Genomic DNA, 24,714 nt, shown 5'->3' with positions numbered 1-24,714 from the left:
TATCATTTATGAAATATGTATAAAAGAGCAATGTACTTCTGGAACAATAAATAACTATTCAATTTTTGAATCAGTGCTCTTGAATAATGTTTTTTTCCCCAGCTGACAAGAGACTATTTCCTGTGTGACAGCTCTCTCCTGAGTTTCCTCCATTTCTTTTTGTTTAGGTTGTGTCTTCTTGACTGACCTTACCTCACCGAGGCCGTGGTGATGCAGATAATAGCTTTCCTGAAGAAGCCTGGATGGAGATGTGGCTGCCAGGCCTGGCTGGCAGGAGCAGTTGAGGTGGTGAGGTAGAGGTAGAGATACTTGGTCTAGCAAAGATCTCCCTTTCTTTGGCCAGCATAGGAACAGGATAAGGATATACACAGGCAGGTAATGCCCAGCAACCCAAAAGAGGTACCTGTGATGTCAGTGGATTTCTATACTGCACTCAAGTGCTGTTTTGGAGAAAAACTGGAGTGTTAGGCTTCAGATCCTTTCTTTCTGGGCCCTTGAATGGTTTGGTTTGTCATGGGGACATGTGATTTGCTCATTACCTTTGGGAATCAGCAGTGTGTGCTTTGTCCTAACTTTATGGGTTATGGAGATGAGACGTTTGGTGGGGGTTTCCATTGTGCTCGTGGACTGCTTAAAGAAATGACCTGATTCATGATAAGTTTTTGAAAAAGCTAGCTCTTGTGTTTTACAAAGCTGGAGCTGGGCTGGAAGCTGTTTGTTGTCACCTACCTTTAATCACTGCTGACAGGCCTCCTTCCTCCAAGCAGCCCTCTGTCTGCTGCTGTCCCCAGGTGAGCTGCTGCCAGCCTTAGGTAAATTGTTTGGCTCAACTGCATAAGAATTTTCCCATTTTGGCATCCAGGGGAGCAGGAGACTTCGGGACATCTTAGCACCACCATCTCTATTTTGAAATCAAGAAGATGCTGTTGCAAAACTGTGCCTGCACACGCTTTAATGTTGCTCTGGAGATGGTGTGAGTAAGGAAAGTGCCTACACTTGTGCCCTGAAATCCTCCTGCTCCAGTCTCAGTGCCTTGGAATGCTAACACTGAAGGGAAGGGCAGGGTTTGTTTGCCCTCCTGATCCACACTGTTGTATCTCAACATCAACACACTCTCTTGCAGCAGCTATTTCCCCTTTGGGAGCCAGGCAGGTGATAAGGTCCTGTGCCCCTGGCAGCACTTGCAGAGCAGGCAGTGCTGCCTGAATTTTAATGCACCACTGCATTCCTCAGCCCCGGTGAGGGAGAAGCAGCAGGGTGCATTGCAGTGCCCAGATGCTGCTTTTTCTACCAATTTTGTCCTTCTTTTCATTCCTTCTTCTGTGAGGGAGCTTTCAAATAAATGTATGACCAGTTAAAAGTTTCCTGGAGAACTGCATTAAGTTCCCTTTGCCACATCCCTGAGGCTCTACCTTGCAGGCCCTTCCAGGGAAGGTGTTCATGGCTCCTCTTGCCTGAAGAGCAAAGAAAACCTTTTCCTTTCTGCCTGTGACCCTTCCTGCCTGGCAGGCAGCAATGATGATCACCTTGCTGCAAGTTCTTATGCTTCCATATTGGTTTTAAGAGGTTTGCATGATGCTTTGAAGCTGCTCTTGGCTATCAGACCATGGCACTGAGCCAGCCATGTGAAGCTGGCCAAGCTGCCCTGTCTTTGGACCAATTTCTTTGATACCCTCTAGGGTTTTCTTGTGTATGTGTAGTTATAAAAGTAAGCTTCTTTCCTCTGTGCCCCATTGTATGGCTTCATTTTCACAGAGAAAGGGGATTTTTATATCTTAGGTATTCTTCTCCCTTTTCAAGAAATTCTGATTATTCCTTTTAAAAAAACCCATCAGGCTTATTTTCTTTACTGACATTAAAGGGGTGAAAAGTAAAATGCAGTAACAAAAATTAGACTTGCAGTGTACCTAAGCCCTGAAACAGCAGAAGAAGCTGTTCTTAGGCTGTGCTGCTGTGGCTCTGAGGGCTTTTAAAAGATGAGTCCCACTTCTCTTTTTGCCCCTGACTAGTTTTGCAGTTGTTAGTGTGCTGTCTATGCCCTAATTCCTCCATCTGAAAATGGAGGAGCATGGAAAATATGCTGGGTTTATAGGACCTGTGGAAAAACACTCTGAAAACACCAAGTTCTTCATCACAGTGCTCCACTAAGGGAAAGGAAATAACTGCTACTCTTAACTAGGAGTGGTGTATTTGCCTGATTTTGATGCATTCTCCATGTTGTTCTTGTGTTGAGTTTGCCCATACTTCACTCAGCTTGTGCTCCCTCCCTGATCTCCACAGCCTTTCCCACTGGCTCTGAGTCCTGGAACATGTTGTTTACAGCAACAGTGCCTATCTCAAAGTCCTTGACTTCAGTGCAATCAATCTCAGCTGCCTGTCAGGGCTTATTGTGGACGTGCATCCTCCAATCAGTCCCAGACAAGGGAGCCTGTCCTGTGTGCCAGGTTCTCCTCCCTCTCTGCGGCAGGAAGTGCTGATTAGCTCTTCCTCTTGCTCCTTCTAGGCAGGTTGCAGGTTCCTGCACCCAGAGCTGTGCTTCACACACCTCCCAGGCATCGGTGTGTCCTGAGAGGTGGCTCTGACCAAGCCAAGATCACCTCAACAAATGCAAAAGTGTTTTTATTCATGAGTCCATTACAGACTGAACGAGGCTTTCCAGCCCTGCCAATGCTTTGAAGAATTTGAGTTCCTTGTGTGAGGATGGTAAAGCCCTGCAGAGATCACTGGGAGGCACAAGAAGGGTGGTTGCCACCTGCAAAATGAACATTTATCTTGTGTTAAGAACAGATGTGCACAGGCTTTGTAGCAGGTGTAGAAAATCCCTCTTGGGTACCAAAATAAAATCCCTGCCCTCTGTTTTAATTTTGCCTTCCTTCTTCCTACCTTTTAAACAGTACTGGCAACTGCTTTTAAGAGATTCTAACTTGAGCCTGATTCTTTTGGGGTGTTGGGTGCATCAGTCTTTGGGGTGCAAATGTGGAGATCAGGAACAACATATTTGCTGGAGAGTGCTGGTCCTACAGAATGCCCTATTGGAATTGTGTCTCTCCCAGAGCATCTCTTTTCAGAGAGGTTTTTTGTTTGGGTTTTTTCCCCCCTCCATTTATTCTCTCAGGACTGACTGTTACAGCTCCCTGAGGCATAGATTTTTTGTGGGGGAATTGGAGCTTTAAATATCACCCAAATTAACTTTCGAAGAGAAGGTGCTGATAGAAGAGTTGCCTCCAGTGCTTCTTCCCAGAAATGTTTAGAAGTAGCAGACTGTCTTCTGCAGCTTGAGACCACTTCCATCATACGGTTTTGGCATAGTGTCATCTCTGGGAATGCTGGGGCATCCCCTGCTTTAATCAATTTTTGAGAACTTGATAGGGCCTGTAGGTGACACCTTTGAGGCTCCAATTGCAGTTCATTTCTCTGTGTTAATTGTCAGCTGTCAGTCACACGTACCTGTCAAAACCTTGTTATAGCAGGCTCATACAGCAGCTACAAAACAAAAGCAGCTGGTGAAGAGATGGTTCAGAGAGCTGTACACACCTGTGACACAAACAGAGCATTCCATTCAGGCTTGTCAGTTTTATTTACCTGGCATCATAAGTATGAATCAGCCTCTCAATGAAAGTGGCAAAATAGAAATTCCGGTAGCTTGCTGTATTATTCTCTGTTCAATTGTAGTTTCTCTTCTGGGAATTCACATAATCACCTCTTGAGGGTTATCTGCCTTGATAGCTTTGTGTAGTGAATCTGTTCTCCTTTCCTGTTGTTGGAAAAACTTTTCTGGTACTGCACAGCTGTCAGCACAATAGGGCCACAAGAATTTATATATTTATATATATTTACTTTTTTTCCTTATGGGAGCAATAACAGTAATTTATTTGGAGTTTTTCTGTTGTTCCCTAGAGTTGTTCACCACTGAAAAAATACTGCTGTTCTGGGGTGCAGTAGAGCAGCACTTCTCTCCCGGGGCACACCTCGACAGAGGGAGGCCGTTGAGAATTTTCTGTAGTGTCCAGTCCCTGCAAGACAGACAAGCACCCAACTCCCTGTCTTGTGCAAATTCAACGTGTAATATGATGGAGCCACTTTTTTCCCACTGGGATTTGCACCTTGGTGTCATTTCTTAGGCAGAAATGCAGGATGCCGAGGGAATGGGGAAATGCCCGCGCTCGCCAGATTGTGTGGTTACTGTAGGCTCAGCTGCACTCATTGCTGGTGGAGAGCTCTTACAGGGGTGAGAGGGAAGAACCCTTTCTGGGTTTGCTGAAGTAAAGAACACATTTCAGTGTGCTGCATCTAGAGCTTGTGGCTGTCACCTGCAGCTCAGCCCAGTTTGGATTGAACTAGTCAGGAAAAGGTTCTCAGTTACTCGGTTTTGCATCAAAATTAATTCCATAACATTGGGATTGGTTTGTTTTTTCAAGACAAGAGATTGTAAGAGCACTGCAGCAAAGTGTCTTGACTTGCCTTGTTTGATAATCTCGCTGCAGTGCTCAGGTTGTGGCAAGGGCCTCTGTGTAGCCTAGGAACAGCTCATTTCCCAGTGGGACACCAGGCTTTCAGTTTGACTGATGTTCCCATTGTAGCTCTGCTCCCAGCACTCCTCTGCAATCTGTGCTCGGAAGGATCAGTGCTGCTCCTTTGGCCATTATTTCCTGCAGTTAAGGCTCCTTAGCCGGTGTTTTCTGCCTGGAGGGAGCCGTGGGGTACGACTTGTGGAAGGAGCACAGATAACAAGCACCCATCTGTTCTTCTTTTCCACCCCTTCGGGATGTCCGCGTGTCCCCGGTTAGAATTCTTCTCTGGATAAGATAGTGGAGGTGTCACTGTGGGCCACTCAGGGCAGAAAACAATAGCAGCTCAAGTCCAAAAAACAAGATTGATCAGTAAGTACGACCCTGCTGTCAGTAAGGGGCAGAGCTGCTCTGGGGAGGTCAAGGCTGGAGCTGTAGCCCACGTCCCTTCGGCTTCTTCCTCTGATAAACTTCCAGGAGAGCAATCACACTTGCTCTTGAGTCAGAAGCTCCACTGAGAGGAAGGCTGCAAGAGCCACAGTCTATCAAGGACTTTCAAGCCTCTGTACATTGAGTGGTGGCTCTTCCTTGGCTCAGTGGGATGTTCCAGTACTTGTTTTTCTGTATTTACTTTGTCGTTCAGCTCCAGCCGGTGTCTTCAATGGGTGAGTAAAGAGGCATTGTCTTATTTCTGTTTGCCATCTCTAAGGTGCACTGTGAACCTTGGTATTCTTAGGTGAAAGGCTGGAAGGTGAGAGAAATATCCTTTTTCTTTGGAGGTGATGTGAAATTCCTTCCAGTTGGAAAGATCCCTCTTTTACAGAGTGTGAAGTCCCCCATACTGTGAGAATCTCTATTGCCAAGGCACTGTGGGATTTTCCTCTCCCTTTGGAGGACAGACTCTATGAGTAGACATTATGCCACCTTTTCCCCTGCTTCCTTGACAAATCTGAACAAAATTTAGTGCCATAATGCAGTGCTGCTCCCTTTATTACTGCTGGAGCAGAGACCTCCAGTTACACAATGCACCCAGGATTAATCTCTGCAGGATGGGGCACTCACCAGTGCTGGCTGGAGCCTGATTTGTCACCCAGACACTGCTACCGTGTCAGCCAGAGAACTAACGATAGCATCAAGCTTACAAATGGAAAAGCTTTGCTTCGTGGCTAATGCTTGTCAGCCCCAATTGCTCAGGCCACGCAAGAAGCATTGAGGAGGAGAAGAATTGAGCCAAGAAAAATGAAAAATAGTGAGCTGGAGAGAGTTATTCATCTCGTGCCAACCCCCAAGCTTGTTGTTTGGGGAGAAGAGGTGAGAGGAGGCTGATCAGTTGCTTCTCTATTTTTGTGGAATTTTTTTTTTCCTTAAAAATTCAATTTAATTAATTAAAATGAAAAAAACTGTGCTGCCAGTGACTGCTTGATGTCTGCAGGGAGGCTGGTGTGGGGCAGAACTGGTGGTCCAAAGGTGGCCGTGAGGATCTGCAGTGTTCCAAAGAGCGCTGTCTGTTTTTTCTGTTTGTTTGCTCCCCCCTCACTCCTGCCAGAAGCTCTCAGGGGAATGAAAGATGTGAGGGAATGCTACCTCGATTCCCCTGATGTGCCTTCTTCCAGTTCCCTCTGAGCTGCTGCATGTTCATCTCACTAAATTTTGTCTATAAATCATCTCCTGGATGTTTAGAAGACAATGTAATCTCCCTAGACGAGCGTTCCCAGAGTCTGTCTACAAAGGATATTTAATAATTACATGAAAGCTAATGAGAGTGTTGGTATTTTTAGTGCTGCCCAGCTGGGGAGCTGACAGGGCACTCCCGCTTCACCTCATTTGGCTTTTAACAACACGAAAACCTTTTCATCTCAGTCAGTGACTCACCCTAAGGCCACACCAAATCCTCTTGTGGAAGCCAAGGGAATTACACGGAGGGAAGCCCGGAGGAAGCTCTGTTGAGGTCCTGTCTTTTCCTTTTGGGAGAAGTCAAACCAGCTTTTGGAGGATGGGATCTACATTTTATTGTCTGTGGGTAAGGGCAGGGAACAGAGGCAGGTGAAAAGGAGAGCTCAGGAGGGGATACCTGGTGATTCCCATCAGAGATTTTCCTGCTGCATTCCCTCTCTGCTGCTCAGGAGAACGAGGCTGGTTGTGGTGGCAATGAATCAGCTCCTCTGCATATCTTTGAATTGTGGCACTAGAGATTCCTTCATAACCCAGATCCACGCTCTCTGTGCCAGCTCTGCAGCACTCCTGACTCTGGCAGCTGCTCCTGCCTTCTAGGCTGGATTTGAGACCAAGCAAAATGTGTCTGTGGCTGAGGGAGGCATGAAAGATGTTATGTTTGTGAGATGATTCTACGAGGTAGCACATCTTTGGGACAGATATTTACAGAGGACACAGCTAAATAAGAGAGACTTGAAGTCTATTCTCTGAAGCACTTGTAGCTTCCATTTTAAAGTCAGTGAAACAAATACAAATAATGAACCAGGGTCATTTATATTTCTAATAGAGCATAGTATTCCTCCCTCACCCAAGCTCCATCACACTATTGTCAAAACAAAACAGCAGAGCTTTAGGAATTCAAAAGAAATGTGGAAATGTGGAACGTTGAGGCTGTTCAGTCCAAGATGCATTTTGTCAGTGATTGGTTTTATTAGCCTAATTTGAGGGAATGGTAATCAATTTTCCTTATTCAGGGTAATATTAGCATTCCTTTTGCTTAATAGGGAATTGCTTGTCATGGATAAGTTGTGCTTAATCAGGTATTAAATGTAAGGCAAAATGGAACCTCTGGACTTCCAGTGAGGAAGCTGCCAAATGAGGGTTAATTAGGAGGAGACTGAAAATTTAATGAACACTTAAATTCTTCATTTATGTTCTCCCTGTGGTACTCTCATATTTTAATCATTTGCAGGAGGTTCAGAAAGTCCTCTGAAAAGGGACACACTCCTTGAGCACTTGCCAGGAAGTCTGTGTGTTTGTGTCTTGCCCCCACAAACACTCACTTTGCTCACAAACAGCTGATCTCCTGTGCAGATCAGGAGGGTTTGTGGGCTTGCAAGGAACACAGCAGTGTAAAGGGTTTAATGTGCTGCTCCCCAGAAGGTCCCAATTCAGACCTTCACGCCCTGTGGATTTTAAGATAATGAATAAAAAGGTTTGGCAGCTCAGCTGTGAGGGCTGACACTGATGGGTTTTAAAAGAGGCTGCATAATCTGTTTGAGTTGTTCCAAGGCAGCTGGGAGAGTTACCAGTGACTTCAGGAGAGGCTTGCAGGTGCTCAGTTAGTTGACCAAAGGATTGGTCGCTAACCAAAGTGACCAATCAAAGTCACTTGACCAAAGGATTGTTGTCCTAGGCTAGATCCCAGGGTGTATTTCCTATGGCAAAATCATTACCTGGACCTCAGATCTGCTTATATCTTGTTTTTTCCCCCCTGTCAGCTAAACAGCAGATCAGACTGTTGCATAATGTTGTCAGAGCCTCGTTAGTTTACTTGTTCCTCTAAGACCTTTAAGACAAGCTGTCAGAATTTTCCACAAGGCAATGAGTTTGCTGGCATCACCTTTTCTGCCCAGGGATCTGTCTCTGTCACAGTGGTTCTGTTAAGTCAGGGACAGAGGGGTGAAAAAAAACCCCAAAACTGCTTTTATAAACCAACAACTTGGTTTGAGATCCACCAGCTTCTCTCTCTGTGTGTCCCAGCCCTGGACCCCTGCTCTGCCTACATCAGCCTGAACGAGCCCTGGCGGAACACAGACCACCGGATCAACGTCTCTCACGGGCAGCCCACGTGCGACAGCGGCATCGACGGCGAGTGGTACCGCTTCACGGGCATGGCCGGCGACGCCATGCCCACCTTCTGCATCCCCGAGAACCACTGCGGCACCCACGCTCCCATCTGGATGAACGGCAGCCACCCGCGCCAGGCCGACGGCGTCGTCCGGCGCCAGGCCTGCGCCAGCTTCAGCGGCAACTGCTGCCTCTGGAACACCAGCATCGAGGTCAAGGCCTGCCCGGGAGGCTACTACGTGTACCACCTCACCAAGCCCAGCGTCTGCTTCCACGCCTACTGTGGGCGTAAGTCGCCTCTCTGACCCCTCCTCGGTCCTTGAGGCTGCCTGGCTTCTCCAGGTGGCCGCCTGTAGGATCTCCTGTAGCCCGTGTAGGATCGGCGAGGCGGTTTTGCCCGCTTTGTTCGGCTAGCGGGATTTTTCCACAGCTGACCTGGCCTCGGTGATTTAACGCTTCCTGTGGGCCCTGTGGTTTGTCTTGGCGCGCTACCAAAGTCAAAATTTGCATCTCTGACTCGCAGTAATTAGACTTGTTTGTTCCTCAGCAGGTCAGCTTTGCCAGTGTGGGTCAGTAACTGAGGGGCTGCAAGCGGGGTGGGAAGCTGGAGGGACAAATCCTGGACTTTCCTTGCATGCTCAGTGCTTTGTGCTGACACTGTTCTTGTCATGCCCTAGATTTTTATGACATCTGTGATGTAGTGGACTGCCAGGGCTCCTGCCTGGACACCGGTGACTGCACGTGTTCCCCGGGTACAACGCTGGGACCTGATGGCCAGACGTGCCTTGGTAAGGGTGGAGATGAGCTGTCCCAGTTACTGGTGCTTCTCTTCCCTTTGTTTCATGGCTCACATCTTGCCTTACAAAGCACTGTAAAAAATGACATCTCCTGAGAGGAGTTTTCCCCTTTGCTGCCTAGAACCAGGACTATGATCCTGTAAATGGTTCCAAGATACGACATCCCAGGACTGCATCCATTCTGGTGCCCCTGGAGCTCCGTGTTTGTGAGGCTGGATTTGCTTTCTGCATGGTTCAGCTGCTGAAGGCAGTAGCAGAGTCTCTTTGCAAGATCATGGTGCAGGATTGTGTGGTATCACTGTGATCATACTCAGGAAGTGCTGTGCAGTCTGGCGTTAGAGATTTCCTCTCACACGCTCTGTTGAGTATCTCTCCTCCAAAAAAAGTTTTGCTGGCTGCTGCAGGGCTGAACACTAAACTCCTCCATACTTCCTGCCCTTTTGGGACATTGTCCATAGCCTGGGGCTTGAGGAGACCCAAAGAACTGTAAGTTCAGTGCTGCAGTGGTTTTAGAGAGCATGACAAGGGGGTATTCAGGGAGCTGGCACTTTGTGGCAGAGACCAGCATGGCCAGGAGGGAGGTGAGAGCAGAGTGGGGAGTGTGGGCTTTGGAGATTTGTGGGGGAATCCCCATGAAGCTCTGGGGAGAGAGTGGCTGTGGCTGTGTGTGTGATGCTGGGGGACAGCACCTGGACTGAGAGGTCAGGAAGATGATGGGACAAATCAAGGGGCTGTTGGAGAGCTGCAGAGCCACACCGATGGATAGGAAGCGGTGAGGGGGGAAAGGGAGTTTGGTGGGAGGAGGAATCTCATCTGCCACTTGATTTGGTGGTGAAGCTGAAAGCAGAGTTGGTCCAGGAGGCTGTGTGGCAGGTCAGTCTGTTCCAAAGGGGCTGCACCTGACAAAGCAGGTGTGGATGGTTTCTTTCTTCACACATCTGGTGTCTGTGAGCATCAGGGCAGGGCCCACAGTCATTCCAGTGTGTGGAAGGAGCAGCCTGGTCCTGCTGCAGAGTTACACTTGCTCACAGTGATTCTGGGAAGAGCTTTTGCTTAAGCAGCTCCACTTGTCTGCAGCCAAGTGGCTGACTGGGCTCTCTCAGATAATTAAAAGCATTTATTGGCTGCTTCTGTGCAAGCCTTCCAGTCACAGAAGTGCCCTTGACAAGCACTAGCATTCAGTGAATGTGTGGCAGGCTCAGAGGAAAGGATTTCCTGCAGCAGGGAAGTACACAGGAGTCCTGAGCGTGTCTGTGTGTGCTGCAGCTGCTTTCATCTCCCCAGGAGCAGGACTTCTGCACTCTGCTTCTCTTCTTGATTCCCAGATGGCACAGCACCTCAGCTGGAATGATCACACTGGTTCACCTGCCTGCAGCCACTCTTGTGTGGCTCTGTGATCTTTCTAATAACTTTCTGTTGTGCTGAGTAATTGTGCAGTCACATCTCTGAGAGCAACTGTGCCCTCCTTATGGAGAAGCCAAATAAATCCCCATTTGTCTTTCCTAAACAGAGAATGTGCTTTCTTTCCCAGCTCCCCCAAAGAAGGGAGACTGAAGCTGCTGCAATAATGCAGCAGAGCAGCTGTGGCTGCCCTATCCCTGGAAGTGTCCAAGGCCAGGTTGGATGGGGCTTGGAGCAATCTGGGATAGTGGCAGGGGATGGAACAAGATGAGCTTCAAGGTCCCTTCCAACCCAGACCATTCTGTGAAGGGTGAGCAGCTCTGTGCACCTCCCTGTGCTTCTCCTGAGCACATTACCTGCTTTAAATCCCAGAGCAGAATGCTGATCCTGAGATACATTTTCATTTAGGGGTTAAATAAGGTCGCAGACTTCCTGGCACACATTCACCAGCTCGGTGCATTGCCTTTGACTTCTTCAGTGCCTGGATCCATGTTCTACTAAGCCATGGTTAAAATCAGTTCAGCAATGTCCCAATCCAGCCTCAAGACAACCAGCCTGCATCCCAGAAGTGCTGCTTGTCACCGGTGGGGAGGAGCAGGGACAGAGATCTGTGTGTGCTGCAAAACTGGGAAGGACCAGTCAGGGGAATTTCTGGGCCCAGCCCTCGACCAAGACGATCTCCAGGCCCTTCTAACAACATCTCCATGCCTTTGCCAGTAGCCTTTTCCCTCTTCACCTTCTGTTTTTAAGCAGCTTTAGTTTTATTTTTAGAAGGGAAAGTGTGGAGCCTGTCACATGTGTGAAAAGCAGTGTGTGTGTCTCCTGGACATTCTTATTGCCTCCCAAAGCAGGGCACTGGCCAAGTCTTTGGCTAAAAATACTCAATTCACATTGCTTGTGGAAGGAGACACCACCACCAGCTGCCAGCTGTGGGTACTGTGCCTGTGTGGGACCACTGGTACCTGAGAGAGCTCATCTCTGACTAGTCTGTTAAAATGGGACTTTTCTTTTTTCTTGGTTTGAAGCTTCTGACACCTCATAAATGCCAACTTCCAATGTTCTGATGAAACCCCATGTGAACCTTGATTGATAACTTCAGCCACCTGGCCTGCCTAAGAGAAATCATTCATTTTGTGGCTCAGCAAGAGCAATGTCTGTCCCTTCCTCTCTGATTTGCTTTTTGCACACAGAGATTAAATCAGGTTGAGAAATTAGAATCTCAGAGAACAAAGTATCTTTCAAAACAAAAAAAAAAAAAATAGAAGGGCAGACAAACACAGAGCAACTTCAGCCTTTAAAAAAGTTAGGAAGACTTTTCAGAGCTTTACCAAGAGATTCAAAAGCTCCTGTCAGTGTTATTACTTTGAGTGGGATTGTGGATTACATTCCAGAGCTTGTTTTGTTTCAGATGAAAATGAGTGTGAGCAGAACAACGGAGGCTGCAGCGAGTTCTGTGTTAACCTGAAGAATTCCTTCCGCTGCGAGTGCGGCGTCGGGCGCACGCTGGGAAGTGATGGGAAAACCTGTGAAGGTGAGGCTTCAGCTACCCCAGGCTGCTGGAAACTGTATAAATCATTCCTTTGCAGCACTGGCTCTCTCTTGGCTCCTTGCACCTGGGATTAAATGTCACTGATATCACCTCTGTGCTTGCCAGAGTGGTTGATACTAAAATATCCTTCTAAGCTAGCAGAGAGAAATCTCCTTGTTGTTGCCCCTGCCTTGTCCATTTCTGTTAGGATTCTGTTAGGATTTGCTTGTATTTATCTCCATGGGGGAAAGGCAGATGTGGAAGATTGGCAGAACTCGTTGCTGGAGTTGTTGGGATTTGACTCTGGAGATTTGTGTGGCAGAGTTTTGTGGGGGCAGATTTAGCAGTGTTGGGCTTTGGCAGCTCACATCAGGCATGGGGTAATGTCATGGCATTAGACTAGAGTAGGAGGATCACTTTAGCCTCCCAGGATGGAGATTGAGGAGAGGGGATGCCAGTCTGCAGACAGAAGTTAAATTTGGGATTAGGGCGGCATTTTGCTCTTTGGTGTCTGTGGGCTCTGCTGCTCCATGCAGCTGCCACAGTTCCTTCACAGTGGTGGCACAGCCAGGTTGAAAACCCTTGATAAATTTAGACTGGTGGCTTAAAGTGCAAATTGTGGGTCTGATGCGTTGTCACTAACAATGTACAAACAATCCCTGAGCAGAAACAGGCAAACCCAGCAAAAACTGATGTGTGCCTGATGTTTTCTGTGGTGAGCTGTGGAAAAGCACCGTGCCCCCTCACAGCAAAGCTGTTCACAGACACTGTGGGGCCTCAGACAAGAAAAACAACTACAGATGTGCCTCACTTTCCAGCTGCCCAAAAGAGCTAAATCTGCTCTCTGAGCTCTGCTGGTACATCACTCATCCTGGCAGTGACACTTTCCTGGGAAATGCTGCTGTGCAGAGCGCTCCTTAACTACTTGTCAAGTTGTGTGGGGCCAAAAATTGTCTGTGGGCTTTGTCCCTGCCACATCCAGTTCTGAGCTGCTTGGGCATCACATAAATGAGCTGTGCAATTTTTATTCCCAAGTGCTGCACTCTTCTGACAGGGCTGGAATAGTCTGTTTGGAAACTCGTTTGTTTCTGCCATTCCCCAAGTTGGCTTTTAGGGCCTTTGATATATCATTTAATTTCCCTTCTGTAAGAGGGATGGTGCCTTTCACGAGTTTAGCACTGCTGCTGGGGATTTTTACAATCTTGTTAGTGAGTTTTATTTCTGAAGATGTGCCCTCAGCTTTGTGAGCTGGTAGACAATGGGATGTGAGGTGTGGGCCACCTCACAGCTTGTTGCTATAAAGAACAAATGCAATAGATTTAGCTTGATTACGTGAGCTGGTGAGACTGAATAGAGTTTTAAGTATCTTAAAATTTACATTATGATGCTTTACCCGTTGCTTTGACTCGTGTGGGGTGTTTGAGTTGTTATTTTCCATGCATTGTATAGGATTTGAGTGTGGGATTTCCATTCTTTTCTTTACATTTCAGTGAAAAAACACACAGTGATTTCTGATGGCAGGCTTGGGGAGAAATAATTAGTATTTATGATTTGCTTATCTTATGCTATTTTATTATTTTTATTATTTTTATATTATTTTATTTATTAATTATTTTTAATTTATTATTATTTTATTTACTACTTATTTATATATTATTTTATTTATTTATGTTATTTTACTGAGAACAGTAGCACTCACCTAGCATATCCCAAATGGTAAAAAAATGGTTAAAAAAAATCAAGCAGTTAAGGTCATTTGAAAGAAAAAAATCATGGTGCTCTGCATGAGTAAAGGTGTATAATTAAAAAAGGGGTCTCCACCTCATTTTTTGGGAGCCAAACTATTGCCTTTGAGCTGTATTGCTCAGGCTGTTGGCTGGTTTTGGCCCACAGGATACACTGATTTTCCTTTCTTCCCCAGAAATTGAAGGCTGTCACAATAACAACGGAGGCTGCAGCCACACCTGCATTGAAGTGGAAGACACCTACCAGTGTGAATGTCCCAGGGGACTTGTTCTGTCAGAAGACAACCACACTTGCCAAGGTAGGACAACAAAATCTCCCCAGCAGCCTCTGTCCCCTGAGAGAATCTCTGAAGGAACTTTGCTTCTTGTTTCTGCTGTCTTCTCTTAGTCTGTCCTATCCAGGTGGGTTAATGGAGCTGTGTTACTAATGACAGACCATCCAAAAGTGAGAGCTTGAGGTTGTTGCTCTTCTATCCAGGCAGGAGAACAGCTTGAGCTCGTCTTTCATCACGTTAATTGTAGGGTTAGTGTTCCCTTACAATTAACACCGCTTAACATCTCCCATTATACTGCTCCGTGCACACCTCTGACAAATTTATGCTGTTAGAACTGACATTTTTCCATGCTTCAAAATCTCAGCTAAAGCAGTCCAGTCCCTTCCAAGAACAGGGTTAAAGACAGATGCATGTTTTTTTTCCAAGTATGCCATTCCAGTAAGCATTCCTATGCCTTGAAGCAGGGCACTAGCTTTGATATTAGGTGCTCCTGCTGCCCCTTGGCAAAGTGCCCGGGATAGCATCTAAAAATTGACTGTTGCCTCTGCTGTGTAGAGGCCAGGGCAGCGTTATCCTTGGAGAACCTTCCATCTGAACTTTCCACAGGGAATCCTTCATGCTGAGTCACTTGTGCCTATGGCATGCACATGGAATAAACAAGCTCCCTGGATTTTTTGCAAAGATCTCTTTTGCAAATCCATCCAGGCTGCCAGCAGTCTGGTGTTGCCTGGTGTGCTCAGAAAACCTTCTGCAGTCTGATGTGCCACAGAGTGCCCAGACATCAGTTGGAGGGATAGATTCAGGCCTCATGGTGGCCAAAAGCACAGGTATGCCTCAGAGAGGAAGCTGGAATAGTTCCACTTGATGGAATTTCTGCTTTTTAATCTTTTTAGAAATGCAGGGCTCCCAAGGGTGAGCATTGCCCACTTGGGATCCAGCAATGCTGGTGGGGAGGCGGAGGTGGGGATTTCCAAGAGCTGTGATCACACTCACTGATTGAAGGTCTGATTGATGGATACAGGCAAGAACAGAGTGATGTTTTTCAGTCCTGGACCCCTGAGGCAACCCCAGCAGGGCTGGAAGTTCTGGATTTCCCAGCCAGAGTTTCTGCTGCTTGTGAGGCTGCTAATGAGAGCAGCAGCACTGCTGGGAGCCAGGCTGGGGTTCAGGATCCAGCATCTCATAAAGTGAAATTGCCTGTTCTTTTGCATTCATGGATTTATCTCCCCATGCTGTGGCCTGCAATTCTGAGCAGAAATGGAACTGTACCACACAATTTTTTATGACACCTAATCAGGTTTATATTGGTTCAATTAACAGTGCAGGGCAGGCACAGTAGCCTGAAGCAATTGGATCTGCAGCCTCTCTACCCTCCTCTGCACTGTCTCCACGTTCAGAACAAACATTAATAATCTTCCACAGAAATCACAGTCTACAGGCTGCAATTTTTCCATAAAGATACCAGCCAGCAAAATACTTGGAATTTTTCAGACCATCCTAGAATTTTGCAGTCCATCCTAGTACCCCACGTCTTCCTGAAGAGTAGGGGTGAAATGCTCTTCCCCGAATTTTTGTGCAGCACTTTGAAAGGCCAAGGAAGGAGCCAGAGGCTGGAATATGGTAGCAGTAACAACAGCAGACAGAGAAATGAGTGTTGGACTCGCCACAGAAGCTTCATCCCAGAGTCAGGTGCTCAGAGGCTTTGGTGCAAAACAGAATTTAAAGTGGAAATGAGGAGGCTTTCCCAGTTCTCACAGGTGCTCTGGGAAGTATGAGGGTGAAGAACTAAAACGTTTGACTGGCACACGCTGGGTGTTTTCCCAAAAAGCCACGAGTTGGCTTGAGTCAGGAGGTTTCCTTCACTTGTTTCTGTGTCCAGGTGGTGAAGGGCACACAGCTCCTGCAGCTCTGGAGCACAGGGAAAATGGAATGTTCTCTTTCTCCCACTTTGTGCCAGTCAAAGACATGTAGAAACAGAGAGATCCTGAATCACATCAGTCCTGAACTTCAGAGAACTGCAGCTGAGATCCAAATCTCCTGCCCTGAATGTCACCTTTATGAAAGCAGTACATTTTTTTATTTATCAAGGAGCGCTAGAACAGTGAGTCTTTAAATCCAGATGGAGCCAATCATTTCTCCAAAGGATGTTCCTCTCTGTCTGCATTATGCTGTCTTTCCAAGCCCCTTTGTCTGCTCCTGAGCTGTGCCATTTGACATGCTCAGTTATTCCCACTTGTCTTCTGCTGCCAGTAGAGGGAAGGTTAAGGTAATTTTTAGTTCTTTAAGCCTCTGTTCTAACCCTGCAGTGTCATTGTGGGAACATATTGCTTTGGGCACTCTGAATACATTTTAGCATATCACTTTGAAATTATCAACTTTTAATCAAAACTCCTTCCTGAAGGTACTCAGAGGCTGTTGCAAATACCTGAGCTGGGACAGGGAAATTTTTTAAGGAGGGTGAAATGCCTATTTTAGCAGTGTGCATTATATATAAAATACCCAGAATCCTAAATTATATAATTCATGATTGAAATTAAGGGAAGGCAGGTCATAGGAATGTTAAGGACCAGGACTGCAATTAATTTTGGCAAAAATCTCAGGAAACTAGAAGATTTGCAAAAAAGTTTTGTTGTGGGATTTTAAAATATAATTAATGTAAATCCTGCAAAAGGTTTGTTTTTCTGGCTGAAACCACAATATATGCCACCAGTATGTTTGTCCTGTCTCTAACTGAACTGCATAATCCCAAGGAGTATATGTACAGCAACCACTTTTTTTATTGAAGATTATTCTCTCTTCCTTCCTTTTTATTTTGTCCAAACTCTGTTTTCTCCTGCTTCTTACATAATGAAATTTTAATTTAAAAAAAATCACACGGAGGCCTGTATTAAAATTTAAAGGTTGGAATGAGTGAGCTAATTGGGTTTGCTTGTCAGAGCCAGGTTTATTGCTTATAAAAATATTATTATGGCATTTTGAGGTGCTTCCATTTTAGCCTGATATCTATATGGAATTACTCTGCCTTGTTTCAACGTGTTCTGGGTTTGATGTAAAATCTGATTAAGGCTCTTAAAATATGGCTTTGCCTGGGGTGTTGTGAATTTGATACCCATATCTGGCAAAGGCTCTTGCCAGGACATCGCAGTGCAAGGGATATCAACCAAATCTGTGCTGAGTATTAAGTGAAGCTGGAAAGCACAGCTAAGTTTCTGTCTTCATTGTTTTCTGAGGCATTGCTGTGGCTGGAGAATTTGGGGCAATGGCAGCTCTGGCTTGTGTTGTGTTAGGTGGGACTGCAAGATGGGTAGTTAGGTTACTGTGGTAGGATCATAATCATAAACGCTGTCTGTGATTCCCCTTTTTTCCCCCCAATTAAAACTGGTGTAGCCCTTCCCCAGCCCACTGGTAGGTTTGTAGCACAGACTTATTCTGGGGACTTCTCTTGCAGTTCCAGTGCTGTGCAAGTCCAGCTCTATTGAGGTGAACATCCCAAAGGACCTGGTTGGAGGCCTGGACCTTTCCCTCATCAACACTTCGTGCAAAGGCGTGTCCAATGGCACTCATGTCAACATCCATTTCTCCCTGAAGTCCTGTGGTACTGTTGTAGATGTATGTATGACCTACTGCCCAGTCTCTGGGATCTGGGGATTTGGCTGTGGCTTACTTGGGGAATAAAGGTTAAATAAATGGTTTAGCTGTAGCCTCAGAGCTGTTTCCTGTGCTGCCATGCAGCTGCCCTCAGAGTAGACCTGGGCTGGCATTCCAAAGGCAGAGACCTCGTTCCCCCCAGCAGTGTGTGTCCGGTAGGATGGGTGCTGCTTTCTGCTCGCCTCCTGCTTCACAAGGCTAGAAGGTACAAGTGAGGACTCCTCATCCTCCTGCTGAGACACATTCTGGTCTCCTGATAACATTTCAAGGCTTTAACTGGCAACTGCTCAGGACCCCGAGGGCTCACCTTAGCAGAGGGGTGTAGCAGAAGTGTGGTGCATGGCAGTTGGCAGCAGAGACCAAGGTCCTTAGTTGGTCTGTGAGGATGAGCAGCACCGTTCTGGATGTGGGGTGTAAACCCACAGGCCGGGCCTTCGGTGGCTGCCCCGAGCGCCAGCCCCGAGAGGCCTCTCTCAATGATCTCCCCTTTCTTTGCTGCAGGTAATAAATGATAAAATCATTGCCACCAACCTGGTGACTGGCTTGCCCAAGCAGACCCCAGGGAGCAATGGGGACATCATTGTCCGCACCAGCAAGCTGCTGATCCCGGTGACCTGCGAGTTCCCGCGCCGCTACACCATCTCCGAGGGCTACGTGCCCAACCTCAAGAACTCTCCCTTGGAAATCATGAGCCGCAACCAGGGCATCTTCCCCTTCACTCTGGAGATCTTCAAGGACAAAGACTTTGATGAGCCCTACAGGGGTGCTCTTCCCACCCTCAAGCTTCGGGACTCGCTGTACTTTGGGATTGAGCCCTTGGTGCACGTCAGTGGACTGGAGACGCTGGTGGAAAGCTGCTTTGCCACTCCCACCTCAAAAATTGATGAGATCCTGAAGTACTACCTGATTCAGGATGGGTGAGTTCACTGTCCCCTCTCTTGCTGGCAATTTAATGGGAATTGGCAGTGGGGCTGAGTTGTCTGTGTGATGCAGGAAACACTGTCCCTTCTCCACAGCAGCCTGTCTGCCGTGCTGGTAGCAATCACCAGCAGCCATCAAGCTGGAACCACCTGTCCCATCAAAAGTAATTGGGAGAAACAGTGGGAGGCAGTGAAAGAGGTTCCTCCGAGTGCAGCTTTTACAGGATGTGTTTCCCTGTCGCTAGCACTGTGGATAATTGAGTTGGCTCCTGTAGAAAAGATTCTCTCTCCTGATATCCTCTCTCTGCCAGCCACAGAGTGCCAAGCCAATGTGCAGAACCCCCCTGGCCGTGTGCCGCTGCCAGGCAGCTGCTGCAGCAACTGGAGCAAGTTTCTTAATTTTCTCATAATGGCCTTACTACAGCATGAGCCAGAAGAGCTCATTGCTGGTATGAGCTGCAGGAGAATCCCTTGCTTTGCTCTCCCCTGATGCCTGTCAGTGCAATAAACATAGGGTCTTTCAGTTTGGCTGTAATCTTTTGAGGTGTTTGGGGTTAGTGATCGTTCCAGGATACGCTAAAAATAATTTTGTGCAGATCTGTGGGTTCACTGTTGTGGTGGTTTTTGCATCAGAGGTTTGAGGAGCCTTGCTGTAGGCTCAGCTGTGGCTCCTGAGATGATCCCTCTTTTCAGACACTTCTTTGGGTACTGAAATGACCATGCCAATGCTACAGCATTGCTGTGGAGTGTTTGCATCCAGCTGCTGAACCAGACAGCTCTGAGGAAGTGTCATCATCGTGAGGCAGTCTGCTGTCCTCCAGGGAGGGAAATCCAGCCAAAGGAATATCTAAGACATACCCAAAAGCTGTAGCCTGATAGTCAAGGGACTGTGCTTGTGTAAGTCCTGCATGTTGCCTGCCAGACCATTTAATGATGACAACAATCATGTCCTCAGCTGCCAGACTTAATCACCCACTGTTACAGCTGCTGATGGCAAGTCCTGTGTGGTTCTCTTGTAGAAAAAGGGTGCTTCAATGTAAAGTACCCCAAAATACTGTTTTCATTTCCTTCTGAGAGGATTCAGCCTGCTCTGCCTCCATCCTAGGCTGCAGTCCTTCTGTGCCCAACATTTCTGGGCTTTATGAGCAGGTCTGTAATGGAAAAATTGATTTTATGAACTCCCTGGCTTGGCTGTTCCCATGGACCCTTCACAGAGTCAAGGCCCCAGGTATTCTTTCGTCTCTCCCCATGAGTGAAAATGATGTGATTTAAAACAGCAGCCAAAACCTGAGCTGGATAGAGAAGGGAGAAGGCAGGAAATGTCATCTCTTGAATTCACCCCAGCACTGGTTGAAGAATTTATGGCACCAGCAGTCCCTTGGTACCTGCAGAGGGCATTAAAACTTCACTGAAGGGAAAAGTGCTCCACTCTGCAGTCATCACTGCAGGCACCAGTGTTCCCAGTGATTCAAAATTAAATTAGCTGAATGCACTGCTAAGTTGTCCCTGCTCCAAACACTTCTCTAATAACTCAGTTTCCTTCTAGAAATCCAGCCTCAAAAGCCCATGGCAATCAAGAGGGCATTTTTGTATCAGTTTATGTAGGATCAGACCTGCAAGAGTTGACTTCATATTCCAAAGGGAAACACTGTTTAAATTGGAGGGGATATACCTTGGACTGAGGAATGGGAAAATTCCCTCTACTGCTCTCTTCTCTGTTAATTCCCTGCCTTCTGAAAACAAAATGAAACAAAGGCATTGACCGATGGCACAGCTGATAAACGCTGAAGCTCTCTGGGGCATCTGGAGCAAGGTCGTGTCACCGGTGAGGTCAGGAGCTGTGATTCAGCAGAGCACGAGGTGCTTAAGGTAGTTCCATTGCAAAGCTCATCTTGTTGTGCCTCAGGCTGCCCCATTTGTTAGGCTGAGGTGGATATTTCATCGTGCAAGCCTTCCTTTTAACCTTGCAACCCTGAATAAGAGGGTCAGAGCACAGCTGCTGCGGCACTGCCACTCTGCTCCCCAAACCTAAGTGCATTATGCACAGGGATAGGGTGATTTCCCCCATATCCTGACCAGGCTCTTCTTTTCCTTCCATACCTGTCTCTTCTCACCTCTTCAAAGTGGGCAGCAGGGTTTGTGGGGGTTTCCTAGGAGAGTGGGATATAGTCTGGCCCCACAAATGCAAAAGGACTTGCTCTTGTGACTCGTGAGGTTTCTGAGCTGTTTTTTGTTTGTGTATCTCTAATTCCTTTGTGGTGTTCTTCCACTTTCCCTCTCCCTAGCCCCAAATCAGTAGGTTTCCTTCCACCAGTGTGCAGAACCTTTGGAGAAACTGGGATTTAGGAGTCAGTTTGAGCCAGTGTCCAATAATCATCACAGTTCATATGCTCACAAATGAGAACATGCCCGTGAGTTGACTTCACGACACTGGAGCTTGGCCACTCACCTATGAAGAGTCTTTAACTGTCATTCCTTACGATCAGATGCCTTGTTTAAAAAGGAATTTTAACAACACAGAGATTCCCAAACGTTCCAGTGAAGGCAGAACTGCTCTTTAACAACTGAAAGTGTCAAACATCAGCATTGCTGGCAATGCCATGCACATTTCTCGTGCAAAGATGGGAGCTGAAGCTTGCTGCAAGAGCAAGAGTTTGAGCTGCACCTGTACCTCTTGTCTCTTCCACCACTGCTGTGTTGTTTTGTTGTTTTTTCTAGAATACCTTTCAAAGTCCACATTTTTGGAATTAACTTGCTAGAAAGGACGAGCTGCATTGCAATACAATTTCACAGCATTATCAGGGCCTCTCAAGATGCCCCGAGGCTTTGCAATAATCTGCAGTAATTATTGAGCCACCATTACTTTTTGTCTGTCAGACTCTAAATAGACTGTAATAGTTTATAAATGCACTGCACCTGCAATGTAACTTGTTATAAAAGCAGCTTATTTTCTTGCAGTTTTGCGACCTCTCGCACAAACATGCATTGCTAGTGATGGAAAAACTGAAATTATAAACTTTGGGTGTAGTGAATTTGAGCAGTTTGACCAAATCCAGCGGGAAGAAAAATGTAAATGCTATAAAGCTAAGTAAATCTGGATTTTTGTTGTTTTTCATCATCTGTCATATTTTAGTAACGTGGGTGCAGGCTGCTTCATTTTAAGCATAATTTATGTGCATATCTATGTGTATACAGTAAGTGCATACCACGTTCTGGTGTGTATAACACTGCAGGCTGTTGCACAGGAAGGTGAAATGAGGACAGACTTGCCTGCAGCTCGCTGGCAGCCCCTCTCTGAGGGGACTGGGCCACGTCCTGCCAGCCCTCTGCTGTGCTGAGCTGTTCCTCATCTGCAGATGCTATTAGCAATGCTGCTGTTTTTCCCCATCGTTCCCAACTTTTCTCCTGTGGCCAAAGAGGAAGTAGCAGAGATGGTAGCTGAGCCTGAAAGAACCAATCCCTCCTTTTCTTTCTCTGGTTAAGTAGGCTGGAATGTCTTTTCTCTTTCTTTTTCCATTCCTGGGAAACCCATTAATGCCTATCCCTCTGCTCTCCTCAGCTGCGTTTCTGATGATTCCGTGAAGCAGTACACGTCAAAGGACCATCTTGCCAAGCATTTCCAGGTTCCTGTGTTCAAGTTTGTGGGCAAAGACAACAAGGTAAGCTCAAAACTCAACTCTCAGGTATTTCATCAGCTCTGATATGACAGAGGAGCCTCAGCACTGAGTCAGAAAAGGGTATGGAATAGCTGGCCCAGGGCAGGTGCTGCTGTGCCTGTTCCAGCAGCTGCATCTCACAGGAGCCCTGACATGGGTACTTTCAAGAGAGATTGATAAAAACAACTAAAATTAAAATATGAAGGGCAGTTTTGGGACATCAATGCCACAGCATCATTGTTGCTTCCAGGGTGGTCTTGGTGGGCCCTTGTTTGCTGGGTGAGAGACGTGTTCTCACTCACCAGGCACGTTTCTCAGTGCCCTGTCTTTAAAAAAACACAGCTTTTAGTCTGGGATCTCTTCAACCTTGTGTCTTTAGCTCGTGCCAGGACTCCAGACAGAAGGCCACCACGCTGCTTAATTCAATGTGAAACCAGGCTGTCTCTCTGGGGCAGAAGCTCTGTGGTGGGAGGACAGTGGAAGGATAATGCCATTTTCCTAATGCAAATAGCTTTCCTTTATGTGTTGGAGGAAATTGGATATTCCAGCCGTTGCTATGCTCAGCCTGCTCCAAAAGGTATAGAGCTACTGGAGAGCCCCAGCAGGGTTAAAACTGATGAGATCTTCTAAAATTCAGAAATTTTTCCTTGGCTTTCTTATTACCCCTGCTGCCTCCAACCTGCATCCTCCCATCCTGCACAATGGATTCTGCTTCAGACCTCTCCAAGTCTTCGTGGCTGCTGCTTGCAGGGATCTTGCTTGCTCTCCTTGTCATTTACAGGGCAGGGAAGCAGCAATCCTGTCACTGCCTTTGCTGTGCAAGGAGAAGAGGCAGATGTCTCCTTGCATTCTCTCTCTTCCCTCAACTTAGCCTCTCATCACCCTGTGTTTTCCTCCTTTTTCCTTTTGGTTTCCTGGCTTTGTTTTCCCAGCTCACTTGAAATTCTCTTGCACGTCTCCATCAGTCCTTGCGAGGCTTCACGCACTCTTGAGGTGCAGCTCCTACCAGTCCACACAAGCTCTTCCAAGCTGATTCCTGCCATTTTCATCCCTTCATCTGGAGGATCATTTCACCCCTTCCTATTCCCTGTCTCCCCACTCTTGGCTCTGAGATCTCAGCCGGGCTCTCTGGAGAGGGCACTGAAGGAAACAGAGGGAGCGGCCGCTCTGGCTGCGGGTGGCGATGCTGGACACGGACTGTGTGCCCCAGGAACGCTGTGGTGCTGAGCCAGAGGTGCACTCCAGAGCCATGCACTGACCCTCCTGCTGTGTCCCCACCTCAGGAGGTGTTCCTGCACTGCCGCATCCTCGTGTGCGGGGTGCTGGACGAGACCTCGCGCTGCGCCCAGGGCTGCCGGAGACGCGCGCGCAGGTCGGCCGAGCAACGGGAGGAGGAGAAGGAGGAGGAATCCCTTCACATGGCTAACCATGTCCTGACAGGAGGCCCCATCAGAATCGACTTCGAGGACTGACACCCACCCTCTGGAACAGCGTTCCTGGCCTTCCTTATCACTGCCTTCTGTTGTTGTTCTCCTCTGTTGAGAAACGGGAGGTATTTGTTAGAGCGCTGCTTGAACCTCAGGACTCATTTCCTTAACTCTGTGGTGATTATTTGTGAAGCATTTTGTGCCCACGAGGCAGCCCTTGGAGTGTGACCTGGACTGCAGACCAGTTTGGTTTTATCTGCATTTCTCCCCGACAGCCCTTCAGCTGAAGGGACCCTGTTTCTTTGCAGGCCAGAAGTGTTACCCAACTTTGTCTTTCCCCACATCCACCTACAGGCCCCAGGACTGTTTGTCCTTGACTAAACAAATGTTATCCAAGCCCTTCTTGCATCAGACAGTACAAACAGTATCGTAGCTGAGCGTGTTTGCTGTGCAGCTCTGTGAGTGATGCCGAAGCTTTCGGGTGACTGTCAATAAAAATGTGTATAAAATATATCTCATCATGTGTAAGTTCCTTGGAGCACTGCAATTGTCATTACAGGCAGCTTAAAGCTCACATCTGTCACGGGTACATTTAAATGGGATTTTAAATAGAAAAAGAGATTTGATTTTTTTTTAGTGGCTTTTGATAATTGCATGAAGTTTAATAGTCTTTCCTCCTGTATTTAGTGTATTCTTCTCCCTCTTCTCCCACCACCAAAAATGCCTTTCCTAGGTGCTATGGCACCTTCATTGTAATAGAAACACCATTAAACATCTCTAAACACCCCCCCCCATGCATGCTGCTGCCAAGTGTTTGTTTGGAAGTTGTGATGCATTGCCCTGGTTAGAGAGGCCGTGGTTCCAACAAAGGATTAGATGAATGCAGGTTAATTATTTATAGCAGTCCATGGTAATGTGGGCAGTTCTCAGGACAGGGCTGTCCCCAGTGAGCCTGGTGACAGGAGGCACGGCAGCGTTGTCAGAGTGGCCGTGGCAGGGGACACAATCACCGGTGGTGGCGGTGGC

The 24,714-nt window shown here is 47.1% G+C and overlaps 1 protein-coding gene across 2 annotated transcripts; it reads left to right on the top strand.

The window, feature by feature from the left end:
* The first annotated feature begins 148 nt into the window (after positions 1–148).
* OIT3 (oncoprotein induced transcript 3) lies at positions 149–24,574 on the top strand. 2 transcript variants are annotated; one of them, XM_058841293.1, is made up of 9 exons: positions 149–293; positions 8,205–8,579; positions 8,969–9,079; positions 11,898–12,020; positions 13,939–14,061; positions 17,486–17,646; positions 18,187–18,602; positions 22,165–22,264; positions 23,545–24,574. In XM_058841293.1, the coding sequence occupies exons 2-9, from the start codon at positions 8,336–8,338 to the stop codon at positions 23,731–23,733; spliced, it is 1,467 nt and encodes a 488-aa protein (XP_058697276.1). In that variant the 5' UTR covers positions 149–293; positions 8,205–8,335; the 3' UTR covers positions 23,734–24,574. The 2 variants fall into 2 exon arrangements, with proteins under 2 accessions (XP_058697276.1, XP_058697275.1); XM_058841292.1 differs by lacking the exon at positions 149–293 and adding an exon at positions 4,919–5,173 and having other exon boundaries at positions 23,545–24,571.
* Positions 24,575–24,714: the final 140 nt, after the last annotated feature.

This window comes from Poecile atricapillus, chromosome 6 (genome assembly GCF_030490865.1).
Source record: "Poecile atricapillus isolate bPoeAtr1 chromosome 6, bPoeAtr1.hap1, whole genome shotgun sequence".
Lineage (NCBI taxonomy): Eukaryota > Metazoa > Chordata > Aves > Passeriformes > Paridae > Poecile > Poecile atricapillus.
This window is presented reverse-complemented; position numbering and strand designations above follow the sequence as displayed.